Below are 17,970 nucleotides of genomic sequence, written 5' to 3'. Positions count from 1 at the left end.
TATCTATTGTTTCTACTTGTCTGCTAAAATGTTTCTTTCTTTCAAAAGAACTTCCGGTCAATTTAATAAAGGCTCAAGAAAAGATTGAAGAAGAAAAAAACATCCACACATCAAACCTGCTCTTCACACACAATCTTCTCTATCATGGACTTTATCCCACCTTTTTAATTTCCGGAGATCCAACATAAAATTGCAGCAATAAATATAAAAAAGAATTTTACAAAAAATATTACCAGCTAAACAAATATCAAATCATCAAACTTACTAATATTTAATTGATTATTGGAATTGCATTTTTGTTTCTACTAACTGATTCGAGAAGAAAATCTTACGGCACGATTTTAACTCCTGGCCGTTTCTGGCAGTGAGTAGTGGCATGAGTTAGAAACTCATCCATGCTTCAGAGTGAGGCCCAGGGTATCGTTCCACATGGGAAGTCAGCGGGAAGTGGTGGAAAATCGGCGGCCCTGAGGATGCCCCCGAAACCAGCTAAGTGGTTGGACTAGCTGCTGGGGTTCGCGATCAGGGGGGCAAGTCCACGGCAAGGGAAGCTTCAGCTTTCCTTGTGGGGCCAGGAGGAGCAGGAAAGTAAAAAAAAAAGGTTTTAAAAACTTACCTTTTTGGGCCTCTTCTGGCTCCAATTCTCTCCCTGCAAAGTTGGCCTGGCCAGAAATTCACTGTGGCTTCTGGCTCAGGCCAGGAGTTAAAATGGCAGTCGGGTCCCAATGACATCATGAAGACCCAACATGCGTATGCAAAAAAAGGACCCTCTGGCTTTGGGTGGGTGTCCATGCAACCTGTTCAGTTCAGCAGGTTAAAATCCCAAACTCAGCTCCCGGTGGCTCCAGGACGGGTAAGTAACCTGGACGATGTTAGCTGCCCTTCTGCCCCGTTTCCACCAGGTAGGTTTAAAATCACCCCCTTAGTCTTGTGCTTATTCCATTATCTCACTGCAGTTATGGTTTAACAAATGCAGCAGCATTGCAACAACACGTCATCAATTCCTGAGACAAGCTGCACAATTATTCAAACTGTAGACCAGATTCATTTTAAAGTTTAGAAATCGATGTCCTCATTCACTGACCGACTACTTGAACATATGGAAAAATTCACAGGCCAAAGGTATTAACAAAGTTCTCCAGGCTTGTAACCATAACACTCACTCACAATCTTCTGAAGCTATTTCTGATTTTCTGCTCTCCAAAAGGTGATTATTGAAATGTTACTGAGACCTGAATTTGCTTTGTTGGCAGTGTGGGGGCTGCTGGGGCATGGATTAATTTTGAGAGTTTCCCGATAACCGTACTCATGGAAATAAAAAATATATTTCACAGAGATACAGAATAGCTCATATCAGGATAACAGATGCTTTCAAACTTATCAACTGAAATTCTAAATTAGCATCACTTAAATGAAGACTTGGTATATAAGTCTTTCTTTTGATATAGAATCATGGAAGGGTTATAGCATGGAAGGAGGTCATTTGGCCCATTTAGTCTGTGCTGGCTCTATGCAAGAGCAATCCAGCTAGTCCCACTCCCCCGCCCTATCCCCATAGCCCTGCAATTTTTTTCCTTTCAAGTACTTATCCAGTTCCCTTTTGAAGGCCATGATTGAATCTGTCTCCATCACCCCCTCGGGCAGTGCTGTACAGATCCTAGCTGCTCGCTGTGTAAAAACATTTTTCCTCATGTCACCGTTGGTTCTTTTGCCAATCAACTTAAATCTATGTCCAATGGTTCTTGACCCTTCCACCATTGGGAACAGTTTCTCTCTATCTACTCTGTCTAGACCCTTCATGATTTTGAAAACCTCTATCAAATCTCCTCGCAACCGTCTCTGTTCCAAGGAAAACAACCCCAGCTTCTCCAGTCTATCCCCGTAACTAAAGTCCCTCATCCCTGGAATCATTCTAGTAAATCTTTTTTGCACCCTCTCTAAGGCCTTCACATCTTTCCTAAAGCGCAGCGCCCAGAACTGGACACAATACTCCATTTGTGGCCTAACCAGTGTTTTATAAAGGTTCATCATGACTTCCATACTTTTGTACTCTATGCCTCTATTTATAAAGCCCAGGATCCTGTATGATTTTTTAACTGTTTTCTCAACCTGCCCTGCCACCTTCAATGATTTGTGCACATATACCCCCAGATCTCTCTGTTCCTGTACCCCTTTTAGAATTGTGCCCTCTAGTTTATATTGACTCTCCTCGTTCTTCCAACCAAAATGTTTCACTTCACATTTTTCTATGTTAAATTTCATCTGCCACGTGTCCGCCCATGCCACCAGCCTATCTATATCCTCTTGAAGTCTATCACTATCCTCCTCACTGTTTGCTGCCCCTCCAAGTTTTGTGTCACCTGCAAATTTTGAAATTGTGCCCTGTACACCCAAGCCCAAGTCATTAATATATATCAAGAAAACCAGTGGTCCCAGTACCAACCCCTGGGGAACACCACTGTACACCTCCCTCCAGTCTGAAAAACAACCGTTCACCACCGCTCTCTGTTTCCTGTCACTTAGCCAATTCTGTATCCATGTTGTTACTGCCCCCTTTATTCCATGGGCCGCAATCTTGATGATAAGCCTACTGTGTGGCACTTTATCAAATGCCTTTTGAAAGTCCATATACACCACGTCAACTGCATTGCCCTCATCTACCCTCTCAGTTGCCTTATCAAAAAACTCTATCAGGTTAGTTAAACATGATTTGCCTTTAACAAATCCATGCTGGCTTTCCCCAATCAATCCACCCTCGTCCAAGTGACCATTAATTCTGTCCCGGATTATCATTTCGAAAAGTTTCCCCACCACTGAGATTAAACTGACTGGCCTATAGTCACTGGGTTTATCCTTACACCCTTTTTCGAACAAGGGTGTAACATTTGCAATTCTCCAGTCCTCTGGCACCACCCCCGTATCTACGGATGTTTGAAAGATTATGGCCAGTACCTCCGCAATTTCCACCCTTACTTCCCTCAACAACCTAGGATGCATCCCATCCGGACTGGATGACTTATTTACTTTAAGTACAGCTAGCCTTTCAAGTACCTCTTCTTTATCAATTTTTAGCCCATCCAGTATCTCAACTATACCTTCCTTTACTGAGACTCTGGCAGCATCTTCTTCATTGGTAAGGCAGATGCAAAGTACTCATTTAGTACTTCGGCCATCCCCTCTGCCTCCATGAGTAAATCTCCTTTATGGTCTCTAATCGGCCCCACCCCTCCTCTTACTACCCATTTACTGTTTACATGCCTGTAGAAGACTTTTGGATTCCCTTTTATGTTGGCCGCCAGTCTGTTCTCATACTCTCTCTTTGCCCCTCTTATTTCCTTTTTTACTTCCCCTCTGAACTTTTTATATTCTGCCTGGTTCTCACTTGTGTTATCAATCTGACATCTGTCATACACCCCTTTTTTCCATTTCATCTTACTCACCATCTCTTTTGTCATCCAGGGAGCTCTGGCTTTAGTTGTCCTACCTTTCTGCCTCGTGGGAATGTGCCTCGTCTGTACCCGAACCATCTCCTCTTTACAAGCCGCCCACTGTTCAATTACAGTTTTACCTGCCAATCTTTGATTCAATTTTCCCGGGCCAGATCTGTTCTCGTCCCATTGAAATTGGCTCTCCTCCAATTGAGTATTTTTACTTTAGAGTGGTCTGTGTCCTTTTCCATCGCTATTCTAAACCTTATGATACTATGATCGCTGCTCCCTAAATGCTCCCCCGCTGACACTTGCTCCTCTTGGCCCACTTCATTCCCGAGAACCAAGTCCAGCAATGCCTCCTCCCTCACTGGGCCGGAATCGTACTGGTCAAGAAAGTTATCCTGAACACATTTCAAAAATTCTTCCCCCTCTTTGCTTGTAGTTGATACATCTAGGGCTAGAGAGCCCACAATATGTAAAAGCCAAAGGTTGGGTGATAGATTTATTTATTCTTTAATCAGAATAATAAATCTTCTGAAACTGGTGAATGTCCTTTACCACTTTAAATCTCTCTAGCTGGTGTGATACCTAAAATAAAAATATATTTTTCAAAACTCTGTCAAACATTAAACTGAAATCCCTGCAGTATCAAGCACACCCTGAAATAATCTTTTTAAAGTAGACATTGGTGCAAACTATTATCTGTATTTCATAGTGCCACACCATGATAGTAAAACATGGAGTGAATGGTTGACAAAGCCAACTGTCAAGAACAACAGGTATCCTGAAGTGCGAGTTATGTGGGCCTTGTGCTATAACACACTTGAGATAAGCAGAGGTATTCTTTTTACATAAGAACATAAGAAATAGGAGCAGGAGTAGGCCAATCGGCCCCTCGAGCCTGCTCCGCCATTCAATAAGATCATGGCTGATCTGATCCTAACCTCAAATCTAAATTCATGTCCAATTTCCTGCCCGCTCCCCGTAACCCCTAATTCCCTTTACTTCTAGGAAACTGTCTATTCCTGTTTTAAATTTATTTAATGATGTAGCTTCCACAGCTTCCTGGGGCAGCAAATTCCACAGACCTACTACCCTCTGAGTGAAGAAGTTTCTCCTCATCTCAGTTTTGAAAGAGCAGCCCCTTATTCTAAGATTATGCCCCCTCGTTCTAGTTTCACCCATCCTTGGGAACATCCTTACCGCATCCACCCGATCAAGCCCCTTCACAATCTTATATGTTTCAATAAGATTGCCTCTCATTCTTCTGAACTCCAATGAGTAGAGTCCCAATCTACTCAACCTCTCCTCATATGTCCGCCCCCTCATCCCCGGGATTAACCGAGTGAACCTTCTTTGTACTGCCTCGAGAGCAAGTATGTCTTTTCTTAAGTATGGAGACCAAAACTGTATGCAGTATTTTTCTTCTCCTTCTTTGGCAGTCCCTCAGGCTCGAGGATGACTTGCTTCCACTCCGGGAGGGTGGGTTCTGCGGTGGCTGAATAGTCCAATCCTGGAACCGCAGGCTCTGCCACAGGTGGGGCAGGTAGTGTTTAATAAGGCAGGTGGGTGAGACGCTCTGGATTCTGTGCGCTCTTTCCGCTTGGCCTCCACGTGCTCCACACGGTGCCGCTCAAGGTGATCGGCACCTTCGCGGATGCTTCTTCTCCAGTTTGAGCGTTCTAGGGCAAGCGATTCCCACATGTCGGTGGGGATGTTGCATTTTTTTAGGAAGGCTTTGAGAATGTCCTTATAGCGTTTCCTCTGCCCTCCGAGTGATCGTCTGCCATTGCGGAGCTCGGAGTAGAGCGCTTGTTTCGGGAATCTTGCGTCGGCCATGTGGACAATATGGCCTGCCCATCGCAGCTGGTTGAGCGTGACCAGTGCCTCGATACTGGAGATATTAGCCTGGGAGAGAACACTCACGTTGGTAGGCCTATCCTGCCAGTGGATTTGCAGGATTTTGCGGAGGCAATGTTGGTGATATCTCTCCAGGGATTTGAAGTGTCTGCTCTACATTGTCCATGTTTCTGATGCGTACAGGAGCGCGGGGATCACGACTGCTCTGTAGACCATGAGCTTGGTGCTGGATTTGAGGTCTCGGTCTTCGAACACTCTGTTCCTCACCTGTCCGAAAGCTAAACTGGCGCATTGGAGTCGATCTTGAATTTCATCGTCGATGTCTGCTCGCGCCGGGAGGAGGTTCCCGAGGTATGGAAAATGATCCACGCTGTTCAGAGGCTCACCGTGGATCTTGATGGTCGGGGGGCAGTGTTGTGTGGCAGAAGCGGGCTGGTAGAGGACCTTTGTTTTCCGGATGTTTAGCCTGAGGCCCATTCTCTCATACGCCTCGGTGAATGCGTCGACGATGGTTTGTAGCTCGGCCTCTAAGTGTGCTCACACACAGACATCGTCTGCATGCTGCAGCTCGATGACTGAAGTTGGGGTGGTCTTGGTTCTGGCCTGGAGGCGTCGAAGGTTGAACAGTTTCCCGCTTGTCCTGGGGTGGAGTGTTGCAGCGAGGAAGATGGAGAAGAGCGGTGGTGCGATGACGCAAGCCCTGCTTGACCCCAGTTTGCACTCGTATTGGGTCTGTGGTGGATGCGTTGGTGAGGATCACGGCTTTCATGTCATCATGGAGCAGATGGAGAATGGTGAAGAATTTCTGCGGGCAGCCGAATTTGAGGAGGATGCTCCACAATCCCTCACGGTTGACAGAGTCGAAGGCCTTTGTGAGATCGAAGAAGGCCATGTACAGAGGTTGATGCTGCTCCCTGCACTTTTCCTGGACTTGTCGCGTGCTAAATGTCCATTGTGCCTCTTGATGGGCAGAAGTCACATTGAGACTCAGGGAGGGGCTCTTCGGCCACTGGAAGGAGGCAGTTGAGGAGGATTCTCGCGATGACCTTTCCCGTGGCGGACAGTAGGGAAATCCCTCTGTAATTTCCGCAGTCGGACCTATCTCCTTTCTTGAAGATGGTCACAATTACGGCAGAGGTATATCTCCAGCTAGAAGGATTTACATTCTTCATTATTGTATTAATGTCAACCAACATACCTGTCTTATCTGTAACACAGTCTAGCTGGAGTGAGCTTTTGGCTTAGTGGTAGCATTCCTGTCTCTATCAGATGGTCCAACCCTGCTCCAGACAGACCCAGGAATGCAGATGGAGCTCTGAATTCGGGGTTGACATCCAGCAGGATACACGTGTTCGATGAGTGTAGACACTGACACCACCACCCCCACCCCTTCTCTTTGTATGGGTTGTGGGAGGCATATAGGACTAACCACCCTATCCGCTGATAGAAAGATGGCTACGGCCACTGAAGGAGCATTCACATTGTGGCCTGGAGGATGGGTAATCAGCCTGTGGATTCTTTGCACTGTTCTCCAAGGTAGGAGTGTGAAGATACAAAAAGAACAACAGCCTAACTTTCTGTAACCCTTTGTGGCTTCTATATTCACTTTCTAATTGGACAAGGATTGCCTATGTTAGCTTTCAATGTAGGGCAGCACAGAGCTTTATTTTGTTTAGGCACGCTTTGGAATCAAAAAAAACAGGTGGAAGTCAAGTTAATCTGTGATCCATTTAACTTTATCATCCTCCCCCCATGTGCTGTGACAGTGTATTAAGATCACGCCTGGCCAGTGCAATGGCTGTTTACTCAAGGTGTTTGCTTTCCCAGGTTTTCATAACTTTTAAATTGGACCTCTTCAAGTAACTGTATGTGTATGGAAGAAGTTTTCTGATTAATACATGTAAAATGCTGCTGTTCATAACATAAGGTTTATGTATTGAAACATTTTTTTAAATAATCTATGGGTGTATGGATTTACTGTCCAGTCTCAAAATTATTGTTTTGAGTGTTATGACACACGAATACAATAATAACAACTTGCATTTAGACAGCACCTTTAATTAAACATTTTTCTTAAGGCATTTCACAGATTGACATAAGGAAAACGAATGCTAAGCCAGAAAGGGAGAGATTACGAGGGGTGACCTGAAGCTTGGTCAAAGAGATGGGTCTTCAGGAGGTTTTTTTAAAAAGGTGGCGAGGCAGAGAGGCCAAGCTTTTGCTTACCCCATACAATACAAATATCAAGGAGTAGAATTTCCGTGGGAGTTCTCCTGATTGTCCACAGTAACTTCGGCGAAAAATTGGGAGAACCCCATGGAAATACCAGGTGCTTAGCTCTCAGGGGACCTATTCCGTGCAAACTGTCGACAAAAAGACTAGGAAAATTTGAAAGACCAGAACTTCAATTAAAGATGATAGAAAACTGCGTCAATGGGGCAGCTGAGGTGCCTGCATCCCCCTGACCCCAAATACTGCCTGCCCGTATTTCAGGCAAGAAGTGGGCTCTCAGCAGTAGAAAACCACCTGCCATACTGTTGAAGAATTCAGAGGTAAACTAAAGATTGTCATTTTGCGAGTTGGAAGCCATTACACACAAGTTACATTGAGAAATAAAAACAGAAAATGCTGGAAACACACAAGAAGTCCCTCAGTATCTGAAAAGAGAAAAGACAGGTTAATGTTTCCAGACAGATTAATGTTTCCAGACTAAGCCCTTCATCAGGTCTGTACCCAAAATGTTAACTCATCTATTTTTAGATGCTGACAGATCTATGATGTATTTCCAACAGTCTCTGTTCAGATTCACAGAATTTGCTGGGTTTTTTTTCTTTTATCAAGTACGTCTGTTAATGTTTGAATGAAGGACGAATAATGATCAACGGAAGTTATTTATAGATTTGTTGATCTGTTGTTGCAGCTGAAAAGAGGAGGAAAGGGGTGGGCAGAAAAGTGGCAAATGGAATTCCAATCTGGAGAGGTGTGAAGTAATGCATTTGGAAAGGCCAAACAAGGCAAGGGAATACACAATAAATGGGAGGATTCTGAAAGGTGTAGAGGAAGTGAGGGACCTTGGAGTGCATGTCCACAGATCCGTGAAGGTAGAAGGACAGGCAGATAAGGTGGTCGAGAAAGCATATGGAATAGTTTTCTTTATTAGCCAAGGCATAGAATATAAAAGCAAGGAGGTTATTTTAGAACTGTATGAAACACTAGTTAGGCCACAGCTTGAGTACTGTGTACAGTTCTGGTCACCACATTACAGGAAGGATGTAATTGCACTAGAGAGGGTGTAGAGGAGATTTATGAGGATGTTGCTAGGACTGAAGAATTTTAGCTATGATGAAAGATTGGATAGGCTGGGGTTGTTTTCCTTGGAACAGAGGAGGCTGAGGGGTGATTTAATTGAGGTGTACAAAATTATGAGGGACCCAGATAGAGCGGATAGGAAGGACCTATTTCCTTAGCAGAGAGGTCAATAACCAGGGGGCATAGATTTAAAGTAATTGGTAGAAGGATTAGAGGGGAGCTAAGGAAAAGTTTTTTCACCCAGAGGGTTGTAGGAGCCGAGAACTCACTGCCTGAAAGGGTGGTAGAGGCAGAAATCCTCAACTCATTTAAAAAGTACCTGCATGTGTACCTGAAGTGCTGTGACCTACAAGGCTATGGACCAAGTGCTGGAAAGTGGGATTAGGCTGGGTGGCTCATTTTGAGCTGGCGTGGACACGATGGGCTGAATGGCCTCCTTCTGTGCTGTAAATTTTCTATGATTCTATGAATTAAGGCTGAGCGACTACACTGAAAAAATATACTTATTTTTCAATCTTTACCTTTCAGCATCTTTTGAAACTCAAGTCACAATTTTTTTTTTAGGCGCAAACAACAGTTCTGCCTTTTAAGAAATTTAATTTAAAATTCTTAAATAATGGGAGGTTACGGTGTAATTTTGCAAAAAGACGTAACTCTCAGATTTTTATCTTCTCAACAGCTGACTGAAGGTTAGAAAATTGAAAAGAAAGTTTTCTTGCAGACAGGCCAAAGAACGAAGGCGAAGGAATGGATCCACCAGGAAGTACCGCAATGCCAAGGAGGAGACTTAGAAGGTAAAATTCAATTCCAGAGGGGGCCCAAAACTGGCGGTAGCAGGATGGCCACCAGTAATACATTCTGCCCGACATTCATTCCATTAAGTGGCGATGTAATGTGAAGGAGCGGATCGACCACCTGTTATAAAACTCGGCCGACTTTCATTTTATGAATATGGCCCATCTTTGTTCATCCATCCAGAGAGATCTTAACACCAGGCCACCAAACCCTCACCCCCGTAGAATCCAATTGTTTCAAGGGATTTTGCCTCGACTGTTCCATATGGAAATTTATTTCTCTTTTTTTTTTAAGAATAATTCCTGATATCACTTCTAAAGTTGCCTTTTACTAGGTTGAACACGTGTCCCCTAGTTCTATTTCCGCAGTTTAAATTGAAGTTATGATTGTTTGTACTTCTATAGCAGCAAATTCCCAAACTGTTTTTGCTGAGCCCCACCCCTCCTTTGGTGATTCGCAACCCATACAGGTCCCCCTCTTTGTAAGAAACAGTGGGGGTGAAATCAGTCCTCGTCAGTAGTGCAAAATGGGCGATAGTGAATCAGCAGCCCATTTTACACTGCACGTGATGTTCTTTTCCACTGAATTCAATGGATAAGAAAACTGGGTGCATTGTAAAACGAGATGCCAAATCCACATGAGCTCTTTGCACACTGTTGACGAAGTCCTACGTCAACCCCCACCCCTGTATTTTTGCATAGAACAAGAGGATTTAATTTTCTCGGTTAACGACGTATTGCTTAAGATAGAAAGCAACATAAATAGCACAGTACCAGTACTACACAACTGAATAAATCTGAACTTAAAAGAGCACTTGACGACTCACCTTTATCTCAGCGAGTAGGACAAGCCTGCTTGTTAGCGCACAATTTGTGAAATCTCAACTGATTTTGAAGAGTTTCAAACGCAAATTTGTCTCTGCATTCAAGCTGCTTCTACACTTATTTTTGATGTAAACATGTGAAGAAAATTCCACACAGATACCACGAGGCAAAGTGGACAAGTATTTCAATGGCTTTTTGGGTAACACAGGGAACTCTTTTTGAATTGAGATCTAGAACTGATCAAGAGGCACAACTTTAAAATTGTCTCTCAAAACAGAGTCCCCAGCAGCACCGATCAAATTCTCTTTTAGACTCACGGTAATCTTGGCCTTTGCTACACAGTCCTCTGAAAACAGACACCAAACCCAGCTGAAATCCTGCAATTCATTTGCCTCTCTTTCAGAAAAATATTCATTGCATTTTGTGCAAATTTGAGACAATTGCTCCAGAATTATATCTTTAATTCTAGCACTGACATTACACAGTCCATAATAACCAATGACAATGTCGGGGATGTAGTTACATTGGGGGTGATTTTAAACCCCAAGAATGGGTGAGTTGGGGGCGGGTGGGAGTTGAGAATAGATGTTTTTTGGGTCGCGACCGCAACCCGACTTTATTTCCGGGTTTAACGCCAGCGCGGAAAAGTACAGGCTTCTCATTGCAAAGTCCGAAAATTTTGCGGTTGTGACCCAAAAAAACAACTATTCTCAACTCCCACCCGCCCCCAACCCACCCGTTTTTGGGGTTTAAAATCACTCCCATTGTCTTGCAACACAGCTACTCTTATAGCTAGAGTTGTTTGGCAAAGCTCTGATGAAAATGTTACAGTTCTTACCTTGCAAAGAAAAGTTGAGTTCATTGAGCCTGTCAAATATATCGGACAAATAGTGAAACTTAGAAGCGCTGGTCGAGGAAATGATGGTGAAGTGGTGATTCAGAGATGATCAAAAACATGCAGCACTCCTCCCCGAGTTCTCAGATTCTTACCAAAACTTTACCACGCGACAGCCGCCGAGCTTCTTCGATTGCCTTCATCTGTCCTTTCAGTTGAAAGTGCTTTTGTTTGAAAAAATCTCATGGTGTATCTTTGAGCTTGGGACGTTTGGTCTCCAAGTGGCATTTTAGTTTACTTGGCTTCATACAATCCTGAGCAAGATCTTCAGCACAAACAACACACTGCAGTCGACAATTTTTGTCAGAACCAGTAAATGTGAATCCCAAGTCCAAGGGAGGATTTTCTATTTTTCATTTGCTCTACTCTATTTGTTCCTTCCACAGGATCGAGATCCTCAACTTTACACTTCACAAAGCTTCATTCCTTTACACGCCAAACGTCACAGTCATGTCAGTTATATTGCACGCGGAAGCTAGGGGTGTTCCGAACACTTTAATTCGAAATGGCAGATCAGAGCGGAGATCAATTCAGGTAGGGATCAGCTAGACAGGTGGCAAACTATCATATTGTGAAAAGACACTGCTCCACTGGTGGGCACCTGCAACTGCTTATGCAGCCTAATCCCACCGTCCTGCTTTACTATGGTAGACTGGCAATCAAAAGTCTGCATTTCGTTAAAATTTGAAAATGGAGCAAATTTATGTTTAAATCCAATGTAGCATCGGATAAGGAAATCTCAGGACCGTGGAGGGTGAGTGTTTGAATTCCCACTGATTTATAAAAGTGGAAGTTGGGCCAATCAGAGCTGCTTCCGGTGCATTGTACCGATTAGAGATAGAGAACATTCTATTGAACAGAAGTTGGCAAGAGTCCTGGAGAGATAAAGGGGAGAGAAATATTGGGTCACAGAGAAAGACACTGGGGATAGAGAGTGAGAGAGAACAAGGGAACGGAGACGGCAAACCACATCTGGGGTCGGCAAGCATCCCTTTTGGCGGGGGGGGGGGGGGGGGGGTGGGTGGTGGACAGCCGATGTGGAAGGATGGACGAGAACGGGCTGCCAGCAGGCCAGAAGATTGTGGGGCCTGGAGGAGGGGCCGTCTTGTCAGGGGGGAGGGATCGTTCTTGCCGGGGGTGGGGGGGGAGGGAGCGGTCTTGCCGGGGGAGGCGGGGGGTGGAAGCGGTCTTGCCGGGGGAGGCGGGGGGAGGGAGCGGTCTTGCCGGGGGGAGGGAGCGGTCTTGCCGGGGGGGGGGGCGGGGGGAGGGAGCAGTCTTGCCGGGGGGGGCGGGGGGAGGGAGCGGTCTTGCCGGGGGGGGCGGGGGGAGGGAGCGGTCTTGCCGGGGGTGGCGGGGGGAGGGAGCGGTCTTGCCGGGGGGGGCGGGGGGAGGGAGCGGTCTTGCTGGGGGGGGGGGGTGGGCGGGGGGAGCGGTCTTGCCGGGGGGGGGGAGGGAGCGGTCTTGCCGGGGGGGGGAGGGGGGGAGTGGTCTTTTGCCGGGGGGGGGGGGAGCGGTCTTGCCGGGGGGGGGAGGGGGGGAGCGGTCTTGCCGGGGAGGCGGGGGGAGGAAGCGGTCTTGCCGGGGGAGGCAGGGGGAGGAAGCGGTCTTGCCGGGGGAGGCAGGGGGAGGAAGCGGTCTTGCCGGGGGAGGCGGGGGGAGGGAGCGGTCTTGCCGGGGGGGGGGGGCGGGGGGAGGGAGCGGTCTTGCCGGGGGGGGGGGGCGGGGGGAGGGAGCGGTCTTGCCGGGGGGGGGGGCGGGGGGAGGGAGCGGTCTTGCCGGGGGGGGGGGGGGGCGGGGGGAGGGAGCGGTCTTGCCGGGGGGGGGTGGGGGGAGGGAGCAGTCTTGCCGGGGGGGGCGGGGGGAGGGAGCGGTCTTGCCAGGGGGGGGCGGGGGGAGGGAGCGGTCTTGCCGGGGGGGGAGCGGGGGGAGGGAGCGGTCTTGCCGGGGGGGGTGGGCGGGGGGAGTGGTCTTGCCAGGGGGGGGAGGGGGGAGTGGTCTTTTGCCGAGGGGGGAGCGGTCTTGCCCGGGGGGGGGGGGGGGGAGGGGAGGGAGCGGTCTTGCCGGGGGGGGGGGAGGGAGCGGTCCTGCCGGGGTGGGGGGGAGGGAGCGGTCTTGCCGGGGTGTGGGGGGAGGGAGCGGTCTTGCCGGGGTGGGGGGGAGGGAGCGTTCTTGCTTTTCCTGGCCTCACAAAAATCCTTTAAAAAACTTACTTTTTTTGGAGAAGCCTCCAGTGGTCCCTTTAAGGACCACTGGTTCGACCTGTCACCGCTTGTCGAAAGTGGGACTGGTATACGCCATGCATGCTCTGCCTATTTCTCCATGGTGCAGGACGCCGATTTGCATATTTAAACAGCCTCACGCCTGTTTTGGACCTGCCTGAAAATTGATTCAGAGGGGAAAATGGCTGCACAAAATGTCCCCACCAAATTTTCCTCTGCCAGTCGTCCGTTTCTCAGGCAAGAACTGGTAACCAGGAGGAGGAAATTGCCCCCTAGGTTACAGGAAAATAAAGCAACCGTAAACTTGCTGATGTTGGTGAATGAACTCTTTTGCTGAGCAGCCACTGAAGCCTGTTAGCACAATGGGTTAAATTTCAGAAATGAATTCTAATCCAAAGCATTGTACATTGACTAATAACGCTGAAAACATTTGTGAAACCCGAGTTGTCAAGAATTACAGTTAATAGATTCATGCAACCAAAAAATTATTCCATTTCATTGCCATGACAATCATGTAATAATAGTTGCTGAACTGAAAATAATCTTCAGGAGAAAAAAACAAAGACTCAGGGCAGCTTAGAGCAGATTAGACATCTGGCAATGAGTGTTATAAAGTCAGGAAGTTAACCAAACAAAATTTAGCAGGCTTGCAGGATGCTGGATTGTTCAACAAATTCATAAGTAACAAAGGATAATAACCCTTCAGTAATATAAAGCCCTTTAAATGTATTCCAAATGGGAAATATTGATTTCTTAAAATTAACAGAAGAAGCATGCCTTTGTTCAATAGTGCCACATATAAAAGCATGGAGTAGAATAGATGATGGAATAGGCCAACCAACAATGCATCAGTAGCTTTATATATTCCTTAACTGATCTGGTTATATTAAATGGAAACCAAACTTTGTATAATCAACTTCTCAAAAACTTTGGTTCAACTCCTAGTCTTCCACAAGGTTATTTCTATGGCATCACAAGAGCTATAGCACTTATGTCAGATCTCCATGCTTGTACCAGGAATACAAATGCTCATGCCATGTTATCTCAACATTGAGTATTAATCCAAAATATTGGTACAGAATAGCAGATGCAAAATTTTGCAAGGAACATCATGTAGTTGTGGCGCCTTCTTTAGGGAGATGAGAATTTTTTTTTATGCTGCAAGTAATGATTTGGGATGCACTGCCTGAAAGGGTTGTGGAAGCAGATCCAATGGTAACCTTCAAAAGGGAATTGGATATATACTTCAAAAGAAAAAAATCGCAGGGCTATGGGAAAAAAAGCAGGGGAGTGAGACTAATTGGATAGCTCTCTCAAAGAGCCGGTACAGGCACGATGGGTTGAATGGCCTCCTTCTGCACTGTATGATGCTATTCGACAGTGTTTTTATCTGGAACTCTGTGTCTTACCCACAGGAACACAGAGTCAACCATGTAGTCCTCAACCCAAGTTTTGGAACAGGCATTTGACCATGAGATATCGGCTGCCAGAATGATACGGAGGCTAAAAGGATTAAATTATGAGAACAGGCTGCATAGTCTAGGCTTGTATTCCCTTGAGTATAAAAGATTAAGGATTGATCTAATTGAGGTGTTTAAGATGATTAAAGGATTTGATAGAGTAGATTGAGAGAAACTATTTCCTCTGGTAGGGGAGTCCAGAACATTAAGGCATAACCTTAAAATTACAGCTCGGCCATTCAGGGTTGAGGTCAGGAAGCACTTCTGCACACAAAAGATAGTGGAAATCTGCAACTCTCTCCCCTAAAAAACTGTTGAAGCTCGGTCAATTGAAAATTTCAACTGGGATTGATTGATTTTTTTGTTAGGCAAGAGTATTAAGGGTTACGCAACAAGGCGGGTAGATGGAGCTGAGGTGCAGATCAGCCATGATCTATTTGAATGGCAGAACAGGCTTGAGGGGCTGAATGGCTTATTCCTGTTCCTATGTTCTGTTCCTATCTTCCTATGTTACTATGCCTGTTGGTACCCTTGTACAAATCCTATAAGTTTTTCTGTGCTTACAGCAACCACCAGCATTAATTTTATAAACTATTGTCTAGTATAGTATAGTTATCTCTCCTGGAGAACTGCACAGAATTCTAAGATTCTATAGTCAGATCATAAGGTGAGAATTTTAACACTCTTTTGGAATAATATCAATATAAAAATGGGGATGGCTGAGTTCATGGTCCATAAATAAAATGGGAACTATTTGTAGGCCACATCTCTTTTTGAGATCATCAGATTTGTATTAACCAGAATCAATTATACAAAGTATTACAACTGAGATTGTCACTGAAAGTTAATGGGTGAAAAGAACTTAAGCTGTTGTATCTACAGAAATGAAAGATTTGCTCCTCCTAGCTAGCAACCCCCCAAAAAAGATTAGAAGTTAAAAACAAAAATTAAACCTTAGGTTACTGCAAGCTTTTAATATAATGAAGCATAAACATTTACAGCATAGAGGGAGACAATTCTGTCCATTGTGTCTGTGCCAGCTTTTTGCTAGAGCAATCCAAAATTCATCCCATTACCTTGCTCGGTCTCCATTGTCCTGTATCTTCCTCTGCTTCAAACGTATTCTGTATAATAAATAATGTATAAAGAATAAATGCATAAATGTATAATTACGGCCTCTTGCGCATCCCCGATTTTCATCGCTCTGCCATTGGTAGCTGTGCCTTCAGCTACCTAGGTCCTAAGCTCTGGAATTCCTTCCTTAAACATCTCCGCCTCTCTACCTCTCTCTCCTCCTTTAAGACATGCCTTAAAACCTACCTCTTCGACCAAGCTTTTGGTCACCTGTCCTAATATCTCTTTGTGCGGCTAGGTGTCACATTTTATTTGATAATGCTCCTGAGAAGTGCCTTGGGACGTTTTACTATGTTAAAAGGCACTATATAAGTGCAAGTTGTTGTGTGGAACCATCAAAGTTTACAACACAGGAGGAGAACATGAGTAACATTCTAACAGAATGCAAACAGTTACTTTTATAAAACAAATCACTAAAAACAAATGAGTCGGCAAGTATCAGACTGTCTTTACACTGAGTAAAAAAGGTTTTTACAAAAATAGGCACATGGAAATTAATTACACATCACATTGTCAGACCTGCCCAGTAGACAAATATTAGATGACCTTAAATATTTGCCTTCCATGGGTTCGATGTGGATACTTATTTATTTGTGAGGCCATAGAGTTTTAGTATTTAATTGATTTATAAACAAAAGGATGAAATCTGAATAATACCTTTGGAGCCAAGGTGACCCCAGGAACATTCTGAAAATACGGTTCTAAATATGGAACAGGCTCCGAAGGAGTCTTCAGATAAAAGGGTAAAGTCCAGGAGGAGGCTGCTGCTCCCACCCACCAATTGTCTCAATACTTTCAGTATGGTGAGGAATAGGTTAACCAGCCTGCTGAACAAGGCAATTATATACTGGATTGCTTAAAGAGGCATGGCAGCAGGTTGTAGAATATTGTAGGATGTCACTGTTTCTGGAACAATCTGTACCGCTGCTAAAGCTGACACAGTGATGCTAATGATGTAGAATAAATATGTGCCTTATGTTTCCCATGCCAACACTTTCACTTTATATTTTTAAGTGCACAATTCACAAACGCAAGGGGGTCGATTTTAACTCCCCCTGCCTGGCAGAAATGGTAAGTTTTTAAATGTTTTGTTTAGTTTCCTTGTGAGCCAGGAGAAGCAGCAGTGCTCCTCCCGGCCGAAAAATGAAACCGTGGGCTTCCCTATCCTCTCCTCCCCCTTACCGGATTCCTCTCCCACAGCACTTACCTTGTGCTGGGGACAGTTACCCTCGGTCTCCAGTGGCGGACGCTCACTTTGCCTCGTTCTGGCCCGAGAATTAAAATCAAGGCCATGATATCTTGTACTGATATTGTCAATATTCAATTGTACTGTCCCAGAAATGGTTCTACAAAATACCTAGAAGTGTCTCATGAGATACTTTAATTCAGAAAGCAATGCCCCTTTGTAGTCCCAGATTGTAAATTCTGCCTTAGAAATGTTTTGATGCGATGACATAACATAAATGCAAGTATCATTTTCATATTCTCAGAATTGAAAGTGTATTATATGTTTCGTGCAGAGCTGAAACATTCTCAGCTTTGCATCAATGTGAATTGTGTCATGTAATGTGGCTGTGAGGTCACCCAAAGTGTCCTCGGGCAAGAGCTGTGAGATTAGCCCCATATGACCTTGGGCTTTGCATGACTGTAGCATAACTCAAGTTTGCCAACCACGCATTACTCAAAAAAGTTTATAGTCTGAGTATGACAACAGTCTTAAAATAATACATTGGAAAACAATTATTGAAAAAACAAGGCACCTTCTAACAGTATTAGGCAGCAATAAATTGACTGTTGCTAAGTGAGCATAATCTAGTTCTGATTTTGGCACCTGAGACAAAATTTTTGCTTTCTCTGTGTAGAAATGCAGTATCAGAAAGTGATGGGGAGGATCCTGTAGGCCCCATTGTTCCCTTGTTTTGTCCAGTTATCAAACTGCTCTACAATAAAATGTCAGGCACTTTCCTAGAAATTGCGTTGTTTAACAATATAGCTGTAACTAGATTCCAAGGAATGTCTGCAAGGAAAAGCCAGCCTCAGTCG

At 45.1% G+C, this 17,970-nt stretch overlaps 1 protein-coding gene and 1 long non-coding RNA gene across 3 annotated transcripts in view; one reads left to right on the top strand and one right to left on the bottom strand.

Moving 5' to 3' along the window:
- ablim1b (actin binding LIM protein 1b) overlaps positions 1–17,970 on the bottom strand; it is a 350,583-nt gene that overhangs the window by 276,626 nt on the left and 55,987 nt on the right. The window contains exon 2 of one of the 2 annotated variants that reach the window (XM_068002162.1): positions 15,870–15,917. The exons of the other annotated variant lie outside the window; for it this stretch is intronic. Coding sequence (XP_067858263.1) covers positions 15,870–15,885 — 16 coding nt within the window. The 5' untranslated portion in view covers positions 15,886–15,917. The remainder of the gene's footprint in view (positions 1–15,869; positions 15,918–17,970) is intronic. 2 annotated transcript variants of the gene reach the window in all.
- Positions 6,685–11,642, top strand: LOC137340298 (uncharacterized). The gene is made up of 3 exons (XR_010966759.1): positions 6,685–6,827; positions 9,280–9,394; positions 11,501–11,642. It is a non-coding gene; the product is annotated as an uncharacterized lncRNA (long non-coding RNA).

This window comes from Heptranchias perlo, chromosome 21 (assembly GCF_035084215.1).
Source record: "Heptranchias perlo isolate sHepPer1 chromosome 21, sHepPer1.hap1, whole genome shotgun sequence".
In the NCBI taxonomy this organism is placed as follows: domain Eukaryota; kingdom Metazoa; phylum Chordata; class Chondrichthyes; order Hexanchiformes; family Hexanchidae; genus Heptranchias; species Heptranchias perlo.
Note: the sequence above shows the minus strand (reverse complement) of the source record. Positions and strands in the feature narration are given on the sequence as shown.